General features: G+C 40.3%; 1 protein-coding gene across 1 annotated transcript in view; it reads left to right on the forward strand.

Moving 5' to 3' along the window:
* Window positions 1-273: 273 nt before the first annotated feature.
* Window positions 274-26,338, forward strand: part of FMN2 (formin 2) — a 242,960-nt gene continuing 216,895 nt past the window's right edge. Inside the window, 1 exon segment of the mRNA XM_073338221.1 lies at window positions 274-2,026. Coding sequence (XP_073194322.1) covers window positions 460-2,026 — 1,567 coding nt within the window. The 5' untranslated portion in view covers window positions 274-459.

Raw genomic sequence — 26,338 nt, forward strand, 5'->3', positions numbered from 1 at the left:
TTTCCAGGAATTTGAACTTTGAAGTCCTGAAATTGTAGCTATTTGATAACAAACTGAGCTGTGATCTCCCCTGAGCTTACAATGCAAGCAATTCAAACAGTGGAAAAAGAAGTAACTCTTATAAAGGAAACACTTTTCACAGAATCTTTTATAAAGAAAGAGGAACGTAGCAGATCCACAGTGCAAAAGCAACTGTGTCAGGAGCAGCCATTGGAAGGAGCTGTCTGCAGCTTTCAGTGCTGTACTGAGCATGTCCCAGTAGAGCACTGTGCAAGCAGCATATTATGCAAAAAGGCAGCTCTAGCAGATGGGGGAGAGGCACAGCAAGCATTTGCGTCGCTTGCATCACCACCGCCTGAAAACAAACCTGGATTGCTAGAAAGGAGCTCGCCGACAGGCCAAGTGAATGAAATCCAGCAGCATGGCTTGATTTCTGAAGGGGTTGGATTGCTAAAAATCATGGGGAACCAAGATGGGAAGATAAAGAAAAATACAGGTGATGTATGTGAAGGAGGAGAGGATGCGTCTGGGCCCAAGGATACAGAAGGCACAAAGAAGGGAGCAGGAAGCAAAAAAGGACTGGGGAAGCATGGTAAAGGAAGTGAATCTGGCAAAAAGAAGGGTAAGTCAGACTCTCGGGCCTCAGTGTTTTCAAATCTGAGGATCAGAAAAAATCTGTCCAAGGCTAAAGATGGGACCAGTAGTTCAAGGGAGGATGTTTTAGAAAGCCAGGCCTTGCATACAGGGGAGCTGGACAGTGCTCATTCAATTATTAACAAAACTCCGGATATAAGCATTTCTGCAGATGAAGCGGGTCTCTCGGACACAGATGTTGAGCATTTTGAAATTACAAATGAAACTCGCCCAGCTGCTGCAGAGGCACAGGATGGACAAAGGACCAGCTCTGGCTCTGATACAGATATATACAGTTTCCATTCAGCCACAGAACAAGAGGATTTGCTTTCTGATATCCAGCAAGCTATTAGACTGCAGCAGCAGCAGGGGGCAATTAACATTGGAACTGAGGAGCAGGTCACCAAAACAATGGATCCACACATGGCTAATTCTCAAGCAGCCCCCTTAGATCTTGAACGGTTTCTTTCAGTGACTAGCAGTGACAAAGAGAGTAGCCCAGAAACTGAGCTGGCTGTCTCAGCAATATCTGAAATTACAGAAACCATTCCCCACAGTGAAATTGAAAGTGAACTGAAAGATACAGCAAATGTAACAGCGTATCCTGGTAACCATTTATTTGAAACACAAGAACACAAGCTATGGACTGCTGAACAGGAACATCTTGAGGCTGAAGTGAATGCTGTAGCTAGTGAACTCAAGGATTATCCACATTTAAATGCAGCAGTGGCAGAAAATGGGTCTCACATAGACAGTTCTGCATTCCATTTTCTGTTCCCAGCAGCAGATTTGGAGACTAAAATTAGTGAAGTACAAGCTGTTGATTTCCCAGGTTCTGGAAGAGATGATGATTTTTCAGATGCAGGCCATGATCATGCTGCTGAGACTCAGGAAGGCAAATGCAGTTTATCAGCCAGCCAAGAGGCACTGGAGAGTGGTTTTTCTACTGAAATGAAAAATGGCACTTTGTCATCTGGGGAGATAGTGGAAAGTCCTCAGCTCAGTTCCCGATGCTTTAAGCCATACCTAATTAACCCATGTTACATCAAAACCACAACTAGGCAGCTGAGTTCTCCCAGTCAGTCACCTTCTCTTTCCCCATCCCAGAGCCCACTTTTTAAGAGACGACACGAGTCCTTCCACAGAAAAGAGAAGGAATCAATCAAGAAGCAAAGGTCCGTCAGTTTGGCTGGTTATTTCAGTCGATCAGCAGACTGGACAGAAGAGCTATCTGATCACAAAGGTGAAATATCTAAAAAGGTTGGCTCTGCAGACTTATTGGAGTACAGGAGGTCCAGGGAGAGATTGCAAGAAGAAAGAGAGCCTTTGACTCACTCAAGGAAGTCCTCAGGGGTCCAGGCTTCTACTGATAACTTTCCCAATGTCTTTACAGGTGAGTGACTTTTATTAAGTTTAGTAAAGTGACTTTCTGGGTGAAAATCTTACAAGTATACATTTCAGACCTCCAAAATAGCATGTGCTAAGTTTAGATTCAAATCTTATCTGTGCAAATTAAGGCCCCAACCTTGCAAACACACGTGCTTTTTATGCATGTGAGTGATGCCGCTGTGGTCAATGGGACTACATGCAGTCATAACATTAAGCATATGCATAAGTGTTTGCAGAGTTGGGGGCTTAATTTGCTGGATCAGTATTTAATGCTTTACAGTTTCTCCACAGGTAAGGGTATTAAATATATTGAGAATTTGTAGTTGAAAACTGTTCTAAAATGTTCTGTCACAGGTAAGTTGGCTCTCTGGGTGTATAGAACATTCAGAAAAGAAACTTCCGTGTGTGTTATGTGTCTATTGTATTGCAGTGGTGCCTACAGGACTCAGTTGTGCTGGGCACTGCACAGATATGGAGTAAACTGTGGGAGATGAACATTGAGTCTCACAATATAGATTGATTGGTCAGCATCTACTTATTCCAAGTTTTAAACCCCTCCAAAATAGTGGATCTGTTGGACCTACTTGACGTTAGACACATTTACATATCTAACAGTAGCACTATTCGTTCCTCTTACAAGAAGAGGCATGTGGTACAAAATGGAATCAGGAGTTCAAGCACAGAAGGGCCACACTGCAGAAAACAGGCTTTAAAAGCTTGTGATGGAAAACTTGGTGGTTTTCGCCTGTTTGCCATGCAGGCTACATTGTGTAACTCATTCAGGTGTAACCTATTTAGGAAAGCATTCACTGATCTTGCCTGTTAGGCATCTTATAGCATTATGTCAGAAAGCTGAGAAATGCCTATTTTAAAATAGCACGCAGTTTGATTGGAATGTTCTGTATTTACTGCCCCTTATTTTCCTCTTTTGTTTTTGGAGATATTGTGTGTGTGGTTTTTTGGTCTTTGTTTAAGTTGAGCCTTCAACAAATAGAGCAGGCCTGTGTCACATCTGTCACATCTGTTCCCTAATTTTCAATACATCTCTGATGTTTTGGAAAACTATGTAAGTTATAAGATACTGCAGTGCTACAAAGTTTACACAAATATTCCTTTGTTCAATTGGCTTAATCTTACACACAAGCTAACACCAGGCTAGATTTGGAAGGAGATGGAAGTCATACTGAATACATAATTTTAATTTACCCGTCTTTCAATGCTGTTTGAAAAAATGCTGTGAGTACTATTTTTAGCACCTTTATAAAGTGTGACAGGTTTCAGAGTAACAGCCGTGTTAGTCTGTATTCGCAAAAAGAAAAGGCATCCGATGAAGTGAGCTGTAGCTCATGAAAGCTTATGCTCAAATAAATTGGTTAGTCTCTAAGGTGCCACAAGTACTCCTTTTCTTTATAAAGTGGTGGGTCTAATTTTGCTTTCTTAAAGAAACATTGTCATGATTTTAAAAAATCATATATAAGACAATCATTTTTACTATCCACAATTCTGTTTCTTTAATAAAAAGGTAACTAAAATATCTCCTTGTTTATAGCCAAGATTTTAACCTTATTTTTAATCATGTATTACCATTTGTGCTCCTCCTTTACCCTTCCTACTTCACTCAGTTTGCACAGTGCAATGTGACAGTTTAACTTCTTGTTTCTAGTCCTTTTCACTAGCTGTTCTTGTACAACAGCACAGTACTCCTGGATTTGTGGTGTTCAGATTGAAATATTACATATTAGTCATGATTTTTATAATTCAATGAGTACATTTTTTTTTAAAGGAGTAGACTTGAGCAAAAATCCTCCATCTAAACTTTGGAGTCAGAACCCACATCTTGATCTGAATTCCACGTCCCATCTGCATTAGATTGAATCTGTGCCCATTTTCAAATCGCTCCCCATCTTCACCACAAACTTTGGATCTAATTTTAAAACTCCCCACATCAGAATTTTGTATTTTGCATCTATTTTATACTGGAGTTACTAAATTCTTTTCTAACAAATAATACATAAATATTTGCTGAAAGCAGTGTCTTAATAAAGCTTTATAATTTAAAAAAATCCCACAAACTTGTTCACTCATTTTCTCTCTCTTTCCCCTTTATGGTTGTGCTTTTAGAATAGATTTTAGTTATGATAAAAACTGAAGTATTCTGGTTTATTTTAAGATCCTCTTTTCCATGGATAGCTTCTCATTTCTTACAAATATATTTTTTCTCATCCTGTAAGCACTTCTTGGTTTTCATTCCCTATATCTCCAACAATCTAAAGAGTGTAATTGTGAAAGGAGTAGTGTCCAATGCAGCAGTAGCTCTGTCTGTCATAGAAATTACTGTGACCCTCATTTGCATGCATATGCCAGCTGTCTGTGCAAGCAGAGGGTGATTATGCCTTTCATGTTATGCAGGATGGTTACCTTTAAAATGAAAGAACTAGAACTATAATTTATGCATAAAAGAACAGGCTATTGTCCTTTTTTATTGCCTGCAAATTGACAGAACAGTGTAAATAATAACAACTGGTGTGAAAGAAAATGGGAAATAAAGGTAACATTAACTTTCCCAGAAACTGTCCCTATTCTCTCATATAGTATCAGAAAAGCTTCCCTTGCTTTCTACTAAAAAATATTCCCACTGAGCATCCTTCACAGCAACATTTATAGAAATAAAATATGGTATCTTCCTGACTCTTGAACAGTATGCTTTTTCTGAAAAAAATGTATTATTTATTTCCAGCAAATTTAAGTGTAGTTGAGGGATTGGGATTACTAAATAGATTTTAAGCAAGCAATCTTTATGGTTTCTTATGTCTCTTTGAAATCTAAGTATCTTGTCTAGAGCACTACATCTTGCTATGCAGCGCTTGCAGTCAGTACATAATATCTGCATTCTATATAGAATCAAGTCAAGTATTCCACATCAGTTCTGTTACTGATTTTAATGACAGCAGGTTGTGAGCACATGACTGGCCTAGTTTACAGTGTATTGTATTTAGGCTCTGTGCCCTGTGATTATTATAATGATCCACGTGTTCTGTTTTAAGGCTGTTCTAACACATGACATAAATAGTACTGAGCAGCTGAAATTGTAATGCTAATATATTTCATATTCTGTTGCGATTTTTTTTCTTCTAATTTTTGATAGAATTGATTTAAGGAATTTTTCTTACTATAGTTTAAAAATAAATAGCTAGTGGTCAGGTGTCAAGCTGTTTTAGGAAAACATATGCAATATAGAAAAGGAGTACTTGTGGCACCTTAGAGACTAACCAATTCATTTGAGCATAAGCTTTCGTGAGCTACAGCTCACTTCATCGGATGCATACCGTGGAAAATATAGAAGATGTTTTTATACACACAGACCATGAAAAAATGGGTGTTTATCACTACAAAAGGTTTTCTCTCCTCCCACCCCACTGGTGCTATTACCAGCAGGAGAGTGGGGTTGGGGAGAGAAAACATTTTGTAGTGATAAACACCCATTTTTTCATGGTCTGTGTGTATAAAAACATCTTCTGTATTTTCCACGGTATGCATCCGATGAAGTGAGCTGTAGCTCACGAAAGCTTATGCTCAAATAAATTGGTTAGTCTCTAAGGTGCCACAAGTACTCCTTTTCTTTTTGCGAATACAGACTAATACGGCTGTTACTCTGAAGCCTGTCAATATGCAATATAGGTTGCCAAGAAAGCAAGTTTGCATATTTTTATCATTTAAATCCTGATAAACCATAATACCAGACTAAGCATGCTGTGGGGCAAGTTTATAGTTCATTCTGAAATTAAGACAGTGGATCCATTTTTTAAACCGATAGCTGTTTGAAATTGCAGCAACAGTAATTACAAGAGTCTAGATTTCAACATGATGGGCATTGGGAGCATTATTTTTCACTTATGGTCCCAACAGGACTAGAGCAGGACATGAATGGAAAAAATCAAATCCTGCAGTTTCTGGGTATGTCTTTGAATTGTTTTCCTGACATTAATAGAGATTTTGTGGTAGAAGAATGGAATTGCTGGTCCCCAACATCAGAATAATGGACATAGAGCTAATAATTTTGATGAAGGCCTTTTTTTATTAACTGCATATATCATAGTATTAACCATAGCAACTTTGATAGGATTTTTAGTAGAAAGCTTTACCAGCTCTTTTCCTGTCTTTAGGGATTCACTCAGTCATTTCAAATGGTAACGTATTAATTTTGTTTAAAAAAAAAACAAAAAAACCCACCCAGCTTTTGGCCTGACTGCAAGGTACTTGCTAAATTTGTTTGAATCTGTTTGAATTAGACACATGCATTTTTAAATGTTTGGTTTTTGTCTGTCTGTCTCTCTCTCTCTCTCAGAATAATTAACAATAATTAAAAAACCCTGAAGGCAATCACTTTTGTGGGCTTAAAGTCTGATTCGCTTTTACACTAAGGCTCCTTTACAGCACTCTGGCAGTAAATGTAATGTCACTTATGCACACTTTAAGGCCTCTCTATGCTGCCAGACACTTGTAAAGGGACCTTAGTGTAACTGAGAATTTGGACCGGAGTCCCTTGATTCTTTGAAATGTTTATAAAGTTTGGTCACTTCAGAAGGCTATTGAGTGTGCTCAGAGAATTTTGTTGTAGTTTTGCTAGGTATTTTCTATTTCATATGACATCCTCAGTGTGGATTTAAAAATATCATCCATCAGGAAAAAATTTGTTTATAACACTAATGATATTTTGTGCTCTAAAAGCTATTGGTAAATTGTAAGTGGTGTTTGTCAACAGTAACATAAAATATGTCCTTTATCAAGAAAAAATAAATGCAAAACCAATCAACGAGAGCTAAACTATCATATGTGTTTGAAAATGGACAGCGATGAGGCTTATGAAATAAATACTAATGCAGCACTCGTGTTGCCCTGACATTTTTGTTTCAAAACTGCCCGTTTGGGGGATTCTGGGATGTAAAGACCTATTACAACTTCTGTAATGTAATGCTACCCAAATAGTTCTAGGTTTCCTGATCACTATTTTTCTGAATCTTCATTAGGACTGTAAGATTGAAATGACTCTGCAGCTATATTTCTTACATGACTCTCTTTTGAGGAGCTAGACCTGAAACACAGCCTTGCTCCTGGGCAAGCTAGAAATTGTTTGGGTTGAGTGGTGAGCTGTTTATTGGGAGGATAAAAAAAAGTGGTGGTGGGGAAATGAGATCAGAGTTACAATAGGGTGTGTTAAAACCAGACCGTTCTGCTTGGATCTATGTATGTATGAGACAACACCACTCTTATACCCTCGGTGTATAGTAAGTGGCTAGAACTAGTCATTAAAGAAGATCACATGCTTGACTGCTTTACTTCTTGTTTAAAGAGAGAAATTGAATATTCAAATGTGAATAATTACATGAAATGACATTGACTGGATCTAATCTTGTTTTACTTTTTAATTAAATATGGATACAAAAATTTGACTATTTTATTTAGGGATTTTTTTTTAAAAGATTTGTTGTTAATCTTCCTAGGGCTTTTTTGTGGGTAGGGTAAAGCCTACTTTCTGAAGTAAAGCACTCATGCACACACAAACTCTCCTTTGTTTTATCAATATTGGTGTGTATCTGGCATTGGAAAGGGCTTCTGAGAATATTTCACACTGCTTGTATGTTGTGGGCCAGATTCCGATCTTAACTGCAATGGTGTAAACCTGCCTAAAATATTCAATTGTACAGTGCTGTAGTTCCGCTCACAGTTTGGCTCTGTGTTCTGCTGTTCAGCCCCCACCACGCTAACTTGAGCTCTGCCACCTCAAAAATAGGGCTGGTGCTGACGGGGGCAATAAATGTGCATAGGTATTTCTCAGCGTGATTACCCAGGTTTTTGTTTTAGCTGGCAAATTTGGGCATCTAACTCCCTGACATTTGGGTGGATTTTTTTATTATTATTATTATTATTAGAAACTTATCCAAGATAACTCCTTACTTTTTTTGGCTTTTACTTCATTAACAAATACTTAGGTCACAGGTCCCGTTGAAACAGCTAGCAAGTCTGCAGCCACAAGGGATGTTGGCAGGGGGAGTGTGAATGAGATGTGCTTGCCATCAGGTCTAATTATGATTAAAGCATTGCTGAGGGCAATGCTGAGAGTTTTAAGGGTGTTGGGGAACCAATTGTATTAGTGGTTCACTGTAACTGAGAGAACTCTGGAGCACTACTTGGGGGCATACCTCCCCCCCCACTTGCCCTCATTTAAAAAACAATGTTCACAGGGCCCTGGAAACAAAAGATTCGATAAACTGTCTCACTTACCATTGGAGCGACATGGGACTGTTACAGCATCAGGCACCTATTCAAAATTAAGTAAGGGCAGATACTCCTGGACTGGAGTTGAAGTAGTTGCTTAGCTCTCTTTTTGGAATGTATTGTGTGAGGTTTCGGCCTTAGGTCTTTGTACACCTGTTTTCAGCTCCAACACCCCCCTTTTTTTGTTTTGCTACACACAGTGCATCGTGTAGGGAATGAATCATCCTACGTAATACTGTACGGCATGTGAGGTATCCATTATTCCACTGAGATAGAAGTAGGGAGCAAGTGGACTACACTTAGGGATACTTAAGGATTGGCTTTGCATGTTCTAGTGTGAAAAGATTGGGCCCTCAGAGGGAACTGAAATGACTATTTCCCTTTTCTTCTTTGTGTGTGCAAATTTAAAAAAAAATGAAATTCCAAATATTTAAACCAAACCTCACTGTTGCCTATAAGGTGTACACGCGCACACAGATCCTAAACCCCGTGCACACAGCAAAACACCGAGCGCACAAAAATTTGCACAGAAGAAATTTTTTTGCACACGGCCTATCAAAAATTAGAGGGAACACTGCAGAATATGTAGGCTTACAAAAATATTCTACTGATTCAGCTAAGCGCCCATTTTTCTGCCAAGACCTGAGTTCAGACTGTTGGGTTTCTGAATCCATCCTGCAACTCACAATGACTTTGAGCTGAAGTGCTGTCAAGGTTCCTTCCCCACTCTGAACTCTAGGGTACAGGTGTGGGGACCTGCATGGAAGACCCCCTAAGCTTATTCTTACCAACTTAGGTTAAAAACTTCCTCAAGGTACAAACTTTGCCTTGGCCTTGAACAGTATGCCCCCACCACCACCAAGCGTTTTAAATAAAGAACAGGGAAAGAGCCCACTTGGAGACGTCTTCCTCCAAAATACCGCTACCACCACCAAACTAATACTGGTTACTGGGGAAGAGCTGTTTGGACGTGTCTTTTCCCCCAAAATACTTCCCAAAACCTTGCACCCCACTTCCTGGACAAGGTTTGGTAAAAAGCCTCACCAATTTGCCTAGGTGACTACAGACCCAGACCCTTGTATCTTAAGAACAATGAACAATCCTCCCAACACTTGCACCCCCCCCTTTCCTGGGAAATGTTGGATAAAAAGCCTCACCAATTTGCATAGGTGACCACAGACCCAAACCCTTGGATCTGAGAACAATGAAAAAGCATTCAGTTTTCTTACAAGAAGACTTTTAATAAAAATAGAAGTAAATAGAAATAAAGAAATCCCCCCTGTAAAATCAGGATGGTGGATACCTTACAGGGTAATTAGACTCAAAACAGAGAGAACCCCTCTAGGTAAAACCTTAAGTTACAAAAAAGATACACAGACAGAAATAGTTATTCTATTCAGCACAGTTCTTTTCTCAGCCATTTAAAGAAATCATAATCTAACACGTACCTAGCTAGATTACTTATTAAAAGTTCTAAGACTCCATTCCTGGTCTATCCCCGACAAAGACAGAATATAGACAGACCCACAGACCCTTTGTTTCTCTCCCTCCTCCCAGCTTTTGAAAGTATCTTGTCTCCTCATTGGTCATTTTGGTCAGGTGCCAGCGAGGTTACCTTTAGCTTCTTAACCCTTTACAGGTGAGAGGAGTTTTCCCCTGGCCAGGAGGGATTTCAAAGGGGTTTACCCTTCCCTTTATATTTATGACACCCCTCATTTGTCATTTTGGGTCAGGTGCCAGCAAGGTTACCTTAGCTTCTTAACCCTTTACAGGTGAAAGGGTTTTGCCTCTGGCCAGGAGGGATTTTATAGTTCTGTATACAGAAAGGTGGTTTCCCTTCCCTTTATATTTATGACAAGAGCCTTTGCTCAGATTGATGTATTTTATCTTCTTAGTTCTGTAGTAGTCCCATAAGTACCCAGTTAGTTTTGGGCCCCAGTTGTGCTCGGTCTTGTACAATAATTCAAGGAGATAGAATCCCTTCTCAAAAAAAAAAATGATTTTTATTACCCTAGCCTATCAAGTGCTAGTTTTAACAGGAGTTGGACCTAGTGATTTTATCCTGATTCCTTTAGTGAACCAATCATTAAGTTAACATTTCAGTAAGGCAACGTTTTTCTTTATCTACAAAAGTCATATGGCTATATTTGTGAGCACAAAATTACATAAGAGAATGTGATATGTTGTAATAGATTTTTCTCAACTAACGAACTGTTCAATCTTAATAGCCCATGTTTTTGTAAGCACAGCATTTAGCAACTCTCTCATCTCTTCACCTTCCATTTATATTGAGAGCTATTGTTCTGAAAGAGACATGAATAAATCTTTATAGTCAGTTTGTCATTTGTGATGAATGTCCTCCATTTTGGGGTAGAAGCAAAGCACAGAAATTAACAATAAAATATTTGCAAGCCAGCTATTGAGATGTATATCCTAGTGTTATGAGGCTGTCTTCTTGCATCTCAGAACCTTCTTCAAGCAAGTTGTTTCTTTCCACCCTGAACAATTTCTGTGCTGTTGCCTGATCCCAGAAGATACAGCTTTTGCTGTCGTAAAGCACTCCCTAGCTTGGCAGTGAAAATAAGGAGGCCTCAATCCCCAGGTTTGAAGTAATTTTCCTGAACTGCCAGCTCTGTGCATCTGGTCTGGACGAAGTATAGCATTCTGTAGGAATTAATTATAGGAGGAAGCTTTGATTCTGTGGCATATTTGATGCTGAAGTCTGGATATGTTAACTGCCTCTCAGCTTGTCCCCAAAAGAAGCATAATGGATAGAATGCATTTGCAGGGGAAGAGTTAGGTGAAAGTGCAGTAGAGAGAGAGTTAACACATCCCCTCCTAAACTTTCACTCATAAGAAAAGAGATCGGTGCAAAAGATAACTCAGTGCCACAGTAAAATGGATATTTGAATACATTCCTATATGTTAGTAACCATCTAGGAAAATCGTATTTCTCACTAATTCACATTAAAAATAAGGAATCAACTCATTAATAGTCTTCTCTGGCATACAACTAGCATCTTCATAACAGATGATTTGCTAGTCTTATGTCATTCTGCAAAAAGTTTAAAAAAAGAAAAAAAAAAGGATAATATGCCTAGAGATACTTGAAGGAAATACTTGGTTATGTCAGTGTACAAACTTTAAGGCCCCAATTCAGCAAGTTAGGCATGTGGCTTTTAAGTAATATAAAAGTAATATAGGAGCTCACTAATTTGTGATACAGTTATTGGGGTGGAAGGAGTCAGGGTTTTGTGTGAATAAATGGTCAAATAAAGGGTGGACAAAGCAACACAGCTGAAAGTCGTGAAAATCATGTTTCCCTCCTGAATGCAACAGTAACTTTGGTAACTGAAAGCTTGTTGCTATGTGCTATAAGGGCCATATTCTCCCTTCACTGTTTGTATAAATACCTATTGGCTATGTTAAAAAATGTGTTGTTGATCCAGGGTAATTCAGGCCCCAGTGATATAGCCCACAGACAATAACTAAACATTTATTTTGGCGCACTTTACAGTGTGAGGTTGAAAACGCTGGCTAGCCCAGCTATATAAGCAATTAGGAAGTAGAGGGCATAGTAGGTGCATTAATAAAGTATTATTTTAAAGATTTTTTATTGAAATTAAAAATAATGGATTGCATTAGAAATATTGTGTATAAAGGCTACTGGCAAAATCCAGTACTATGCCCTATAAAAGACTGGCTTACTGTGTGTGTGAACAAGATGGCATCATTTGAAATCAGGGTATCTAAAGTGAATAATGATTTTTTTCCAAGTGTATGGGTGTTGCAGCAGGGCAACTTGGGCAAGTTTTCAAACAATAATAAATATGGCTGACTATGAAAACGTAAAATTGTACATAGAAAGGAGGCATTGGACATTCTTGAAAGGCAAGAAGTGCAAATCATGCAACTGCACAATTTGCATAGTAATGCATTGTTACTTTGGTATATTTTTCCTTTTCAATTGAAAAATCAATTTAATTTTTTCCTTCTGTTTCCTCATCACAGTGTCTGTTTCTCTGCTAGTGATGGGCACGCTGTAAGGGTCAATAAAAATAAAGACTTTTACTAGGCATTTTAGGTGCCTTGGAAACTCAAATATAAATACAGCCTGGGAGAAACTCGAACACTGAGATGAAGGGTGGGGAGAGGGGAATGTGCTGCCTTAGCCAGACCATGGAGAATGCCAGGTTAACTCCATTAACAATATCTCAGACCCTGCAGGGGGAAGCCCTGAGGCTCCTGCTTGGTTTGTGGGGAGACTCTCTCCCCCTCCTGGGGGGTCTATTTCACATCCACCAACCCCTCCCCGAGAACTGCAGTCCTAAAGGCCACATCAGGCCCCTTCTCTGCCACTGCTGCCGGTCCTGTCCCTGTTCCTTCAGCCCTTCTCCTTCTGTGAAAGTGTAACACACTCACTTCTCTGGTCAGACAGGAAGTTGGGATGAGATGCTTTGAGTCTACCTACGTACTTTTAATCTCTGGTAGGTCTCTCCAGCCACAGACTGGAACCACCCAGCAGTGACCATGTGCACTAGGAGTGTTCGTGGGTACAGCATCCACCCCACATCCTGTTTTAGACCCTTGTTTCACCAGGTGATTCAGACTCCTGGGCTTCCAACTGGGAGAGAGCTGGGAAATCATGAGCAAAGGAAAACTCAGCAGGCCTCTTCCATATCATCCCCTTGCTTTTCAACGTAGAGAGGAAGGGGTTTTTTCTTTCCTCAGTTTTTCTTTCTTGGATTCCAACATCACAGTTATCACTGAATGGAGAATAAAGCTTCAATGGAGCATAAAAGAACCGACTGCTTGAGGTGGGGACAAAACTTCCCCCATTGGTTCCGTAATTGTGCATTATCGGGTTTCTTGCCCCTTTCTCAGAAGCATCATGTACTGGTCACTGTCAGAGACAAGTCACTAGAGTAGATGGTTTCATCCATTACGACCATTTTTATTTTCCTATAATGTTATTGTACCTTCATAAGAGAAATAGCCCAGAAACTTTGGAATCCACTATGTGAATATCATTTTGTATGATCTTTTTTGTTTGATCTGAGGTTATGTTTTCTGATTTCTAATCATTTATAGATATTAGAAATACCTAAGAAAGAATAAATTATTTCCCACTCCCCAGTAAGTTTTGAAAAGAAATTTCAGAGCCAGGAATCAGGGAGCAGTTAAAGGGAAGGAAGATGCCAGTGTTTGAAATATTTGTTTTGCTCTGTGTATGAAGTAGGAACACAGTGACTCCTTTTCAGCTATGCTGAATGTTATGGATCTGAGGCCACAGCTCATTGCTTTACAGATATTTATTTGTGCATCCACCAAGGAAAGTTACCTGTGAATGAAAATGATCCACTGATGTTATAGGTGATGAGAAGAAAAGCAGTATTTTTGCTTCTACCAGAGAGAAAACAGAGTAATGAGAGTTATGAAAAGTGGTTTAACAATACAATTGAAACCTCAGGAAGACATGATATAAAAATGTTTTGAAATTCAATTGGAGATACTCCAAGTAAATAGCAGATCTAATGAAAGTCATGTTAGGGTACTGTAGCACTCTCCCTAGAATGAAACCATATGTAACTGGTGGATTTGTGACTGTACAAAAACCTCAAGTTGGGGCCGCTGGTATAAACAAGAATCAATGACTTGAAAATGTATTTTCCAGTAGAGATGGACCCAGACTTTCTTTTTTTGTTTTTTTTGGTAAATGGCAGATGAAATGTGCAACAATTTGAAATGGAGCAGTTTTACTATATTGGATTATAAAGATCAGTATAACAGTTTGCACAGACAAAGGAAACCCTCAGTAACACCTTCCTAAGAGGCATCAGAATGACTTTATAAGACTAGACAGACACAACCATGGGTTTCTGACATGTTGTGAGATCTTGGCAAGGAACGCAGGTTTCCCACCAGAAATTACCACAGAAATAATAGAAACCATTGCGCAGAATGAAATGGCTTGCTGAGAGCAACTGAGGACCTGGACAATCCAACATAGGAGTTGCCAGAGATGTGAGTGTTGCCTATACTTTTAAAACCAGAGAGAATATTTTTTTTCTTGCCTACAAGTACTTATTAATGATCACATGGATAAAATGGGAACTGATCTGGGGACTCTATTCTCTAATTTTGGAGTGGCTGTGGTACAGAATCTTTTATAACATATCCTTGGAGTCTGCACTAGAATAATACAGGAACAGTACTGGCGACAAATCAAGGTCCCAGGGAAAATAATGTAACCTGGCTTGTGCTGTAAAAGAGAGATCTAGCATACTGTCATTATGCTATCCCATGTTACAATGTGTATGATTGAATTAGTTCCATGTTAATAAATTATCCAAGATCTTGATGAGCTGATGGGGACCAGCAGGGATAGGGATTTGTAAATAAGATCTAGAACCTGAGTTTTATGATCAGTGGTTGCAGGTGCTGTGCCCAAATATTGTACAGCCAGGTCATGGATAAAATAGGTTGAAAAACAGTGTCTCTGGTTATTTAACCCATTCTGTGGAGTTTTTTTTGGAGTATACAGCAGCACCCATTGTATTCATTTTGAAACCATATGCATTTGCAGAGACTGGCTTCATCTCTGTCATAAGTATAAAGGGAAGGGTAACCACCTTTCTGGATACAGTGCTATAAAATCCCTCCTGGCCAGAGGCAAAACCCTTTCACCTGTAAAGGGTTAAGAAGCTAAGGTAACCTCGCTGGCACCTGACCCAAAATGACCAATGAGGGGACAAGATACTTTAAAATCTGGAGGGGGGGGGGGACGACAAAGGGTTCTTTCTATCTGTGTGATGCTTTTGCCGGAATAGATCAGGAACACATCCTTATAATTCCTGTAAAGTTAGTAAGTAATCTAGCTAGAACATGCGTTAGATTTTCTTTTGTTTTAATGACTGGTAAAATAAGCTGTGTCTTTTTGTAACTTAAGGTTTTGTCTAGAGGGATTCTCTATATTTTGAATCGGATTACCCTGTAAGGTATTTACCATCCTGATTTTTACAGAGGTGATTCTTTTACCTTTTCTTTAATTAAAATTCTTCTTTTAAGAACCTGATTAATGTTTCATTGTTCTTAAGATCCAAGGGTTTGGGTCTGTGTTCACCTGTACCAATTGGTGAGGATTCAAGCCTTCCCCAGGAAAGGGGGTGTAGAGCTTGGGGAGGGGGTATTTTGGGGGAAGACGTCTCCAAGTGGGCTCTTTCCCTGATCTTTGTTTAAAACGCTTGGTGGTGGGGGGGGCATACTGTTCAAGGCCAAGGCAAAGTTTGTACCTTGAGGAAGTTTTTAACCTAAGCTTAGAATAAGCTTAAGAATAAGCTTAGGGGGTCTTTCATGCGGGTCCCCACATCTGTACCGTAGAGTTAAGAGTGGGGAAGGAACCTTGACAATCTCCATCGGGTTGGGAACCATGTTAGCAGTATCAATCTTAAACACCATTTACAACTACTGTTAAAAGATGGTTGGGCCCTCTACTGTGTTTAGACAAGCCATGCTGAAGCACTTTTGAGTCCTGTTGAAAACTAGCTCTGCTAACATGGTTTTTGGGCCTGAGCAGATGAACTCCAGGTTGGATGTGGGCTGATATCAGTTGTGGAATCCATTACTTCATTTGAAAACAGTTAGGCTGCTGGTGTAAAGAGACAGCTGCCTGTTATGACAAATATGGTCTCACTGTTTGCTTGTACTCTCCTGTCTCTCTGTCCAGCTGTTGTCTTATAATTAGAGTGGAAACACTTTGAGGCAGGGACTGTTTTTGTTTTGTATTGGTAAATGCCTAACACAATGGGCTCCTGGTCCGTGACTGGGTCTCTTAGGTGCTACGGGAATATATTACTACTATTAATGTAGGTAATTGGGTAGAAAACATTTACTAGACAAATTCTTCTTAAGTTTACCTGTAAGTGGAGCTCAAAGCTTGAGTGTCAAAAATACTTTACCTTAACACCAAACAGACTGTTCTTGTGTAATATGCTTCTGTCATTTAAAAAAAAAAAAAAAAAAAAGGAAGGGTAACCACCTTTCTGTATACAGTGCTATAAAATCCTTCCTGGCCAGAGACAACATTCTGTTACCTGCAGAGGGTTAAGAAGCTCAACTAACCTGGCTGGCACCTGAACCAAAGGACCAATCAGGGAACAAGATGCTTTGAAATCTTGGGGGTGGGCGGGTGGGGGAAGGCTTTTGTTTGTGCTCCTTTGTTTACATCGTGGTTCTCTCTTGGGACTGAGAGGCCAGACAGAAATCCATCTTCTCCAACCCATCCTAATCAAAGTCTCCAATATTGCAACCAGTATAGGTAAGCCAGGCAAGGCGGATTCGTTTCTTTTGCTTTATGTGAATTTTCCCTGTGTTAAGAGGGAGGTTTATTCCTGTTTTCTGTAACTTTAAGGTTTTGCCCAGAGGGGAATCCTCTGTGTTTTGAATCTGAATACCCTGTAAAGTATTTTCCATCCTGATTTTTACAGAGGTGACTCTTTTACCTTTTCTTTAATTAAAATTCTTCTTTTAAGAACCTGATTGATTTTTCTTGTTCTTAAGATCCAAGGGTTTGGGTCTGTGTTCAACTGTACAAATTGGTGAGGATTCTTATCAAGCCTTCCCCAGGAAAGGGGATATAGGGCTTGGGGGGATATTTTGGGGAAAGACGTCTCCAAGTGGGCTCTTTCCCTGTTCTTTGTTTAAAACGCTTGATTCTGCATAAACACCGAATGGGGCACCAGGAGAAAGGGAATAGATGAGGTTAGACCATCCGCCTACCCCCATCTTTACCTGTTTGTAGAGTAGAGCCAACCTATTTGGATTATTATGGTAGGACCTGGGTAAAACAGAGGGGAGAATTGCCTTTTTCATTTGAAGCTTAGCATTTCCTTTTGGGTAGGCAATGGATGCAGGTATTGGCTCTTGTAGCCTGCAGTACAATAACTGAGAGAGCTTTTGTAACTGGAGGAGCAGGATATAGCAGGTAGCACATTAGAGTGAGAAAACACTATCTCTAGGGGATTCAGATCTCTCTGAATTTTGGCTTTTGATGCAATTCACCATGCATTTGGTGTTGAGAAGAGGATTAGTCGTCCATTTGTTATGCAACAAGATTGTGTGTACAAACTTTGTCACATTATGGGGGCAGGGCATGTGCAAAATGTTGTTTAGCATTAAGAACGTATCTGTCAATGAAAAGTCAATCTCTTAATCTCTTTATATAAAAATAACTTTGAGAAGAGCAAGACCTGAACCAATATACTCTAAGTCAGCAGAGGATTATTAGAAACTCTCTGGTGGGAAAGTGCAATAAATTCAGTCTCTAATCCTTGAATAATGTGTATAATCTCTCAATTCAGTCCACAGGCAAACCAGAAACTAAAATGCATGCTTATAACCATGGGTGGCAGGTATCGTAGGCAGGGTTAGGCTGTGCCTCACCAAACAGCCTAGTGTGGCTCTGCCCACACTCCATCCTCGGGCTAGGCCCCATCCTGCAGTTCCCATCCCTCTGCCCTGGCTGGCCCAGGCTGCCTGGGGCTGGTCAGCCTGCCTCCTTCAGGGACTTGGGGTGGCTGGTGCTGCAGCTGCACCACCCTTGTGCCAGGGGTGGGAGCACTGGGGCCACGCCACCCGGCGTGGAAGCAGGGGGACGCAGTGGTAATGTGGGGCCTCGGGCTCAAGGGGAGGGGCTGAGGGCCAGCCTCCCTCAATGGCTGGGTCACTGGCCTCCCATGCTTACAAGTATGTGCATTTGTGCAGGAATGGACACACATACATGAGTATCTAATAGCCATTTTACACTTTGAAAAACTCCCCCCAGCTCCCATAAAAAGTGAATGGAATTGGGCACCTAACTCCCCATTTGTGCCTTTGAGAATCGCTGCCTGAAATCTGTAATACTAACAGATATTGTATTTGGGCTGACTGGCACAGATTAATTACAAAACTAGCAGGTTCCTTATCTTCTTGTTTTTCCCCCAAAGTGTTAACTAAACATTAAGGCCCTCATCTTGCAAGCAGATAAGCAAGTGAGTATTACATGCCTGTGAATTTAGGATTTACATTAACCCTAATGGGACTGTTCGCACACCCAAAATTAAGCAAATGTCAGAGGCGTAAGAGTGTGCAATTAAGCTCTTAAAAAAAACCCTGTCAAAATGATTAAAAAAATTAATAGTGATTAATCGCAAGATTAAAAAAAATAATCACGATTAAGCACACTGTTAAACAATAATAGAATACCAATTTAAATTTATTATAAATATTTTTGGATGTCTTTCTAAATTTTTCAAATATATTTATTTCAATTACAAGGCAGAATGCAAAGTGTAGAGTGGTCACTTTATATTATTATTTTTATTACAAATATTTGCACTGTAACAAAGAGAAACAAAAGATAATGCAAGTCAAAGCATGAAGGGGCATACGAATGTTTTTTTAGCATATCTGGCACATAAATACCTTGCAAAGCTGGCTACAACAGTGCCATGCAAACTCCTGTTCTCACAGCCAATGGGAGCTGCGGAGCTAGCACTCGGGATGGGCTGGGGGCAGCGTGCATTGCCACCGGCTGCTCCTCAGCCTAGGAGTAGCCGGGACAGGTTGTTGCTTGCGGGGAGCTGCCTGAGATGAGCACCCTCCTGCAATCCCAACCCACTGCCCCATGCTCCCTCCTGCACCCAGACTCCCTCCTAGCACCCATGCCTCGCACTCCCTCCTGCTCCCCACCTCCTTGTCGGCCCCATGCCGATCGGACTATAAACTGGAATTTCAGTGAAGATCAGAAATGCCGATTTATAGAGTTTTTCTGGTTGGTGATGTGCTAGATAAAGCTGTTTTTACTGTATTTGAAAATGTAGGAAAAACATGCAAAATATGTAGAATTTAAATTTGGTATTATATTATTGTTTGACACTGTGATTAAAAGTGTGGTTAATCATGATTATTTTTTGAGTTAATTTGTTTTGAGTTAACTGCAATCAATTGACAGCCCTACTAAAAAATCAAGAAAAACAAAAGTGAAAGGTGATTGTGCACTATTAATTTTGTACCCCAGAATTTCAATTTGATATGTTTTTAATTATGCATGCATCTAAGTCTGAGCAAAAGTTGTCCGATGAGGTATTTAATCAATAGCATTTGATCATATTAGATTTCTGTAATTGAATACTCAATTAATGGCACAAAAACATACCGTGTTCCTTTTATTACTTTACCCACATGTGTAAAATTACTGTGCCTATAAGTTTGAGTGTTTGTGTTTGTGAATAGAAACACTCCTTCTTCCCTTTCTTGATGGGGAACCTGCTGTAGTATCTTCAGAATGCCTCATAATTCAAGTATTTTGCCAGGGAATTTAGGTCAAGCATGCACAGACCCTTGACTGAAATGAATATAAAAAGGGGGCAGAGTATAAACTGTGTGTGTGTGTGAAATAAAGTTACAGATCTATGAAATAACTTTGTTTCAAGGTGTTCGGTGAATTGATTTAATCCTACTGACTTTTTCAAATATTTTGACGGACAAGTATTTTGTAAAATGTCATGCAGGCTTCTTGCAGTCTTACTCATAGCGTATTATTGCTTATAATACTCCTAGGACAGATACAGTGTTCACTTCTATAAGATTACTCTTGAGAATAAGTTACTCACTGGTATGATTAACGGTTGCACAATCAAGTGCTATACTTTCTGATGTACTGTATCTTTCTCCAAATTAATTTGTGAAACAGTGGTTAATGACAGAAGTAGGAATTGGAGGGGAAAAAGTGATTAAAAATCCCACTCTGCTTTGTTCATAAACTCTTTGAGAAAGAGAGTATCTCTTTTGTACAGCACCTAACACAATAGGGCTCCAATCTTCAGGCATTACTGTAATGCAAATAATAAATTACAAAATAAAAATCAAACTTAGCTATGCTGATATATCCATGTTCTTTGACTATGGTAAAATTGGACCATTTATTCCTCTATAATGATCATCCTTGAAAAATAAAATGTCAGGGTATGGAGTCAAGAAAATCCTTAAGGCTGGCTTTACAATTTTTGCACTGATTTTTTTTTCTTTCCTCCTCCCCCCCGCCTTCATTTATCACTCTTCAGTAACAGCAATTGTGGTTTAGGGCATTCTGCTAGTGGGAATAGATTATCAGTTCTGGATGCCCTGGAGTGGAACCCATTAAGTACTACAGTAATAGTTATAAATTGGCATCCAAATAAATTCTAATGCAGAACCCAGTGAACCAACTAAATTAGGAAATGAAAAAAGAATAAACTGATGGCGGACTTGATATAAACTGCAAGCCCTAAAAATAATGGCATAAAAAGAATTCACCTAGAATTTATCTTTTTTTGGGGGTCTGACTATATGGAGCTGGTTCACAGCCAGGGCCAGATTAATTCTCCTGTGGGCCCGAGGCTATTAGATTTTGTGGGGCCCCCGTATACAAGTATTTTACCTAATTTAAAACAAAATTATCACAATTATGGCATTGAGGGTATTAACACTGTCAAGGTTCCTTCCCCACTCTGAACTCTAGTGTACAGAGGTGGGGACCTGCATGGAAGACCCCCCTAAACTTATTCTTACGAACTTAAGTTAAAAACTTCCTCAAGGTATAAACTTTGCCTTGTCCTTGAACCCTATGCTGCCACCACCAAGCGTGTTAAACAAAGAACAGGGAAAGAGCCCACTGGGAGACGTCTTCCCCCCCCCCAAAATATCCCCCCAAGCCCTACACCCCCTTTCCTGGGGAAGGCTTGATAAAAATCCTCACCAATTTGCATAGGTGAACACAGACCCAAACCCTTGGATCTTAAGAACAATGAAAAAGCAATCAGGATCTTAAAAGAAGAATTTTAATTAAAGAAAAGGTAAAAGAATCACCTCTGTAAAATCAGGATGGTAAATTCCTTACAGGGTAATCAGATTCAAAACATAGAGAATCCCTCTAGGCAAAACCTTAAGTTACAAAAAGACACAAAAACAGGAATATACATTCCATTCAGCACAGCTTATTTACCAGCCATTTAAACAAATGAAAATCTAATGCATTTCTAGCTCGATTGCTTACTAACTTTTTACAGGAGTTCTGAAGAGCATTCCTGATCTGTTCCCGGCAAAAGCATCACACAGACAGACAGATAGCCTTTGTCCCCTCCCCCCGCCCCGCAGCTTTGAAAATATCTTATCTTCTCATTGGTCATTTTGGTCAGGTGCCAGCGAGGTTATCTTAGCTTCTTAACCCTTTACAGGTGAAAGGGTTTTGCCTCTGGCCAGGAGGGATTTTATTTATATTTATATTGATGACACGCCCCCAAATACAGATAGGGTGAAACACTAGCTGTGATTTCTTCCTGGAGTGTTAGGAGATAACAGAGTTAATAAAACACATGCACCTCTAAATATACTACCAAGTGTGTAAAGACTAACAATATTTTCCACATCTCAAGGATGATTTTAACCAGTTGATTCTGGGAAACTTTCACGGGAGAGTGCACCAGCCACTTTGTTAGAAGCTCCTGAGATGTGTTGGATGTCAAAATCAAAATCTTGGAGAGCTAAACTCCACCGAATAAGCTTTTGTTATTTCCCGTGGTGGTATGAAGCCACTGTAACGCAGCATAGTCAGTTTGCAGGTGGAAACGCCATCCCCAAACGTATGGGCGTACGTTTTCCAGAGCGTAGACAATGGCATAACATTGTTTTTCACCGACTGACCAGTTGCTTTCCCTCTCAGACAGCTTCTTGCTGAGAAACACTACAGGATGGAATTCTTGATCCAGTCCTTCCTGCATTAAAACTGCTCCCATACCACGCTCAGATGCGTTTGTGGTTACTAGGAATGGTTTGTCAAAGTCTGGAGCCCTTAGCACAGGGTCAGACATGAGTGTCGCTTTAAGCTGGTTAAAGGCCTTCTGACACTCTTCGGTCCACTGAACGGCATTGGGCTGTTTCTTTTTGGTTAGCTCTGTCAGTGGGGCGGCAATTTGGCTGTATTGTGGTACAAATCACATGTAATATCCGGCCAAGCCTAAGAAGGATTAGACCTGTTTCTTTGACTTTGGGACAGGCCACTTTTGGATAGCATCCACTTTGGCCTGTAGAGGGCTGATAGTTCCTTGACCCACCTGGTGTCCAAGGTAAGTCACTCTGTTTCAGCCTATTTGACACTTCTTAGCCTTAACAGTTAGTCCTGCCTCCCTTATGCGCTCGAAGACTTCTTGTAGCTGTTCCAGGTGTTCTGCCCAGGAATCCGAAAATATGGCCACATTGTCAAGGTAGGCGACTGCATATTCTCCCAATCCTGCTAGGAGACCATGTACAAGTCTTTGGAAGGTGGCGGGTGCATTCTGCAGCCCGAAAGGGAGTACATTAAATTCATACAGCCTGACATGTGTGGTGAAGGCTGACCTTTCCTTGGCGGATTCATCTAGCGGTACCTGCCAGTACCCCTTGGTTAAGTCCAAGATAGAGATGAACTGCGCTTGTCCCAGTTTCTCCGATAGTTCATCTGTGCGTGGCATTGGATAGTTGTCTGGGCGAGTTACAGCATTTAGCTTACGGTAGTCCACGCAAAAACGTATTTCCCCATCTGGTTTGGGAACTAGAACCACTGGAGATGCCCGTGCACTGCCAGAGGGGGCGGATTATCCCCCATCTGTAGCATATCCTGGATCTTCCGTTCTGTAGCAGTTCTATTTTTAGCTTGAGGAGACACCCGGTAAGGTTGGACTTTAATTGGGTGAGCATTACCTGTGTCAATAGAGTGGTATGCCCGTTCAGTCAGTCCTGGGGTGGCTGAGAACGTCGGTGCGTAGCTAGTGCACAGCTCCTTGATCTGCTGTTGCTGCATACACCCAAGGGTCATGGAGAGGTTCACCTCTTCCACACCACCAGCACTTTTCCCTTCATAGTAGACATCTTCAGGCCACCCAGCGTCATCTCCTCCCTGGGCTGTAAACTGACAAACCTTTAATTCCCCTAAAACATCGTCCTCTAAAGCCCCTGTGTTAATCCAGCCCTGTTCACAGCCATAGTTTTAAACCCTGATTCTGCAGCATGTAGTAAGCTGGTCTCGAGCACACGATGTAGCATTCCATTTCAGCAGGGCTCTGTGCAGACACAGCAGCCCACAAACACACTAAATGTTGTAGGATTGAGGCCATAGTATATAAAATTGGTGTGTTTTGCATATTGTTCAGGAGAACCAAGCTGAAGCAGTGTTAGGGGAGAAGGGGGGAGGAATTTTTGTGGCTACCACTTTCCAGCTATTGTCTAAATGACCATAGTGTCATATGCTGATGAATAGTGCTTTTTATTTTATTGACTATGCTATAAGAAAGGAAGACTTAATTAGCTTTCAGTGAATTGGGGGGGGGGTTAAGCGAAAACTTTTTTGCTAAAAAATGCAGATTCGGGTTGATCAAAGCATTTCACTTATTTGTGTCAATTTTACCAAATTGGTCTTTGGTTTAAAAAAAAAAAATCTGAAAAATCGAAACGTTTCAGGCCTTTTAAAAAAAGGTGTTTCCATTTTTTTATTTGAAAACTTTTTGAAACTTCAGTCTTACTAAAAATATTCTTAAGTTCAAACAAAACTGTGTTTTGTTCAACCCAGAATAAACACTTTTTAACTTCTCGGAACTGCCCATGAACCAGAAAAATCTGTTGTTCACACAGCTTTAATAATGAATGATTTTTTTACCCTTTTTATAGCTTCTTCAGAGTTGTTATGGGTATTTTGAAAATATCCTTCATCATTATCCTCATTCTCCTTCCCCGCCCCTTCATTGGCATGCAGCACTGGAATGTGTGTGAAATTTTTCCAATATCCAGTAATTCACTCTGACGTTTCTCCTCTCTTTCTTTCAACTTCAGCTGCTAAGGCAGCAGGATTTAAATGCACTGTGGCTTCGCTCTTATTTGATTAATTAATATACTTGCATAATATTTGCTATGAGGGGAGCGTGAAGAGGGGCTGGAATGTGGGGGAGAGACTAATCTGCCTGTTCCCTTATGAAAAAGACACACACACATTTTATATAAAATAATATATATAGGAATTAAACTTATAGGAATTTATATATATATAGGAATTAAACTAATGTGGCTCTATGGAAAGTTAAAAGTATAACCTTTTCTTGAGAAGTTGTAGCATCTTCATGCTTTGGAGCAAGGACTTGAAGGGAGTTGCCCTAGTAATCAGGGATGTACCTCTCGCTGACCACTTGAAAATATGACCAAATTTGTCTAAATTTGCATGTGCTCAGTAGAGACTTGTTAACTTAGTAGCTAAATTCTCTGAAGCTTCTCATTACCCTAAGTATGCTCCACCCATCCTTGCTTCTAACTGCTGACTGGACTGCACATACCCCATCCCCAGAGAGGGACTAAGCATGTTCCAGTCCAAGGTTCCATGACCAGACTAGAGCTTTCCTGCCGCTGTTTTCCCCTATCTGCCAGGGGCTACTGCAACACCAGAATTGAAAGCACAAGACTCTTCTGCTGGCATTCAGGCAGTAAGCAGGAGGAGGAGGAAGTCAAGTGGCACATGCTGAGGATTGAGGAATGTGGAAGGAGATATGCAGGAGCAAGAACCAGGAGGGTGAGATAGGAATAAAGGGGAGAAAAGGTAGAGGGACAGGAACTGAGGATGGGGCGAATATAGGACAGGGACAAGCATTGGGTGGGAGGCAGATGGGCAAGAGCTGCAGTATTGCAACAGGGTAGGGGACAGGGTGGGATTTGGGGAAGTGGTAATAGGAGAAAAGGAAAGGGAGTGGCTTGAGGGATGGGGACAGGCAGAAAGGTCTGTAACCACCAAGGCACACTATGATACCGGAACCTCACAAGTCCTTTGCTGTCTAACAAATTAGGTGGGTCCTGAAGGGAAAAAATAGTTTTTGATCATGTAATTAAAGACTATATTCCTGCACAGAAAATCTGAATGCTGGCATGTCCTGATTCTTGAGTGCTTGACTTTGCAACCTTAATCATCTTTTTATTATGTGTGGGGTTTTTTTTTGGGTGCATACAGATATATCTTCTCTATTCTATAATATGGTTATTTCCTATTCCATACGGGTTTCTATAAGAAAATGTTTGTTTCCTCAGTCCGAGCTAAACATGGTGGGCTCTTGGTTTCAAAACTTACAGAATGATTGCTGTGTGGGCATTTCTAGCCTTACTAACATAAGTAAAAATAGACTGGGAACAAAGTTGGAGCAATTATAGTTGTTAAAGAAGAATGCTGTAAACACAAGCCGTTGTATCACTTGGTGTGATCCAGTGAACCGCTACAGGCTTCAGGAATCACAGTATACTGAAATAACTCCTCACTCTGTTGCTATAAAAAGTCTGTTCAAAGTACTGAAGGCTGCTATAGTTGCAGTGGAAATTAGCCCTGAAGTTGGGTCAGAGGCTCAAGGCTATCTTTGGAATTTGGTCTGCTTAAGTTAGATATTCTAAAGGCCTGATTTTCCCTCCCTGCTCAGAAACACTGAGTGCAACTTGTACCTATTGACTTCTCAGTCCCTCTTGCAAATACAATTCCAAGTGTTTAGGAGAAATTTGGTTACAAATACATCCAATAATATCATTTACAGCCACATTTACCAGTGTTAGAAACTATTTTATAACCACAGTTGGAAATAGTGAAGCAAAATTTCTGGAAGGGATTGGTATTCTATAGCATGCTTTGGGCTAAAATAGTTGCTCTTTCTCCCCTTAGTCTCCCTGCCCCCTTTACAGCGGTGCCAGCTCTCATTTAATGCATATCTCATGAATTGTGAATGCTTGGGGTTGGCAGTACTCAACTAACCAGACTGGACAGGGAAATTGAGCCAGACTGTATGATCCTTGTGACAGGGACTACCTGTTTGTGTCATGAGTGGTGGTGACTGGTGAGCATGTTGCCGGGTTTTAATCTCTTAATAAAAGTAGACCCCTTACTGCAAAACTCTTGCCAACCATTATTCTGGCAGCGCTGTTTTTGACAACCGTTTTGGAACACTGTTGTTGCTTGAACCTCATTAAG

Source organism: Lepidochelys kempii, chromosome 3 (assembly GCF_965140265.1).
Source record: "Lepidochelys kempii isolate rLepKem1 chromosome 3, rLepKem1.hap2, whole genome shotgun sequence".
NCBI classification, from domain to species: domain Eukaryota; kingdom Metazoa; phylum Chordata; order Testudines; family Cheloniidae; genus Lepidochelys; species Lepidochelys kempii.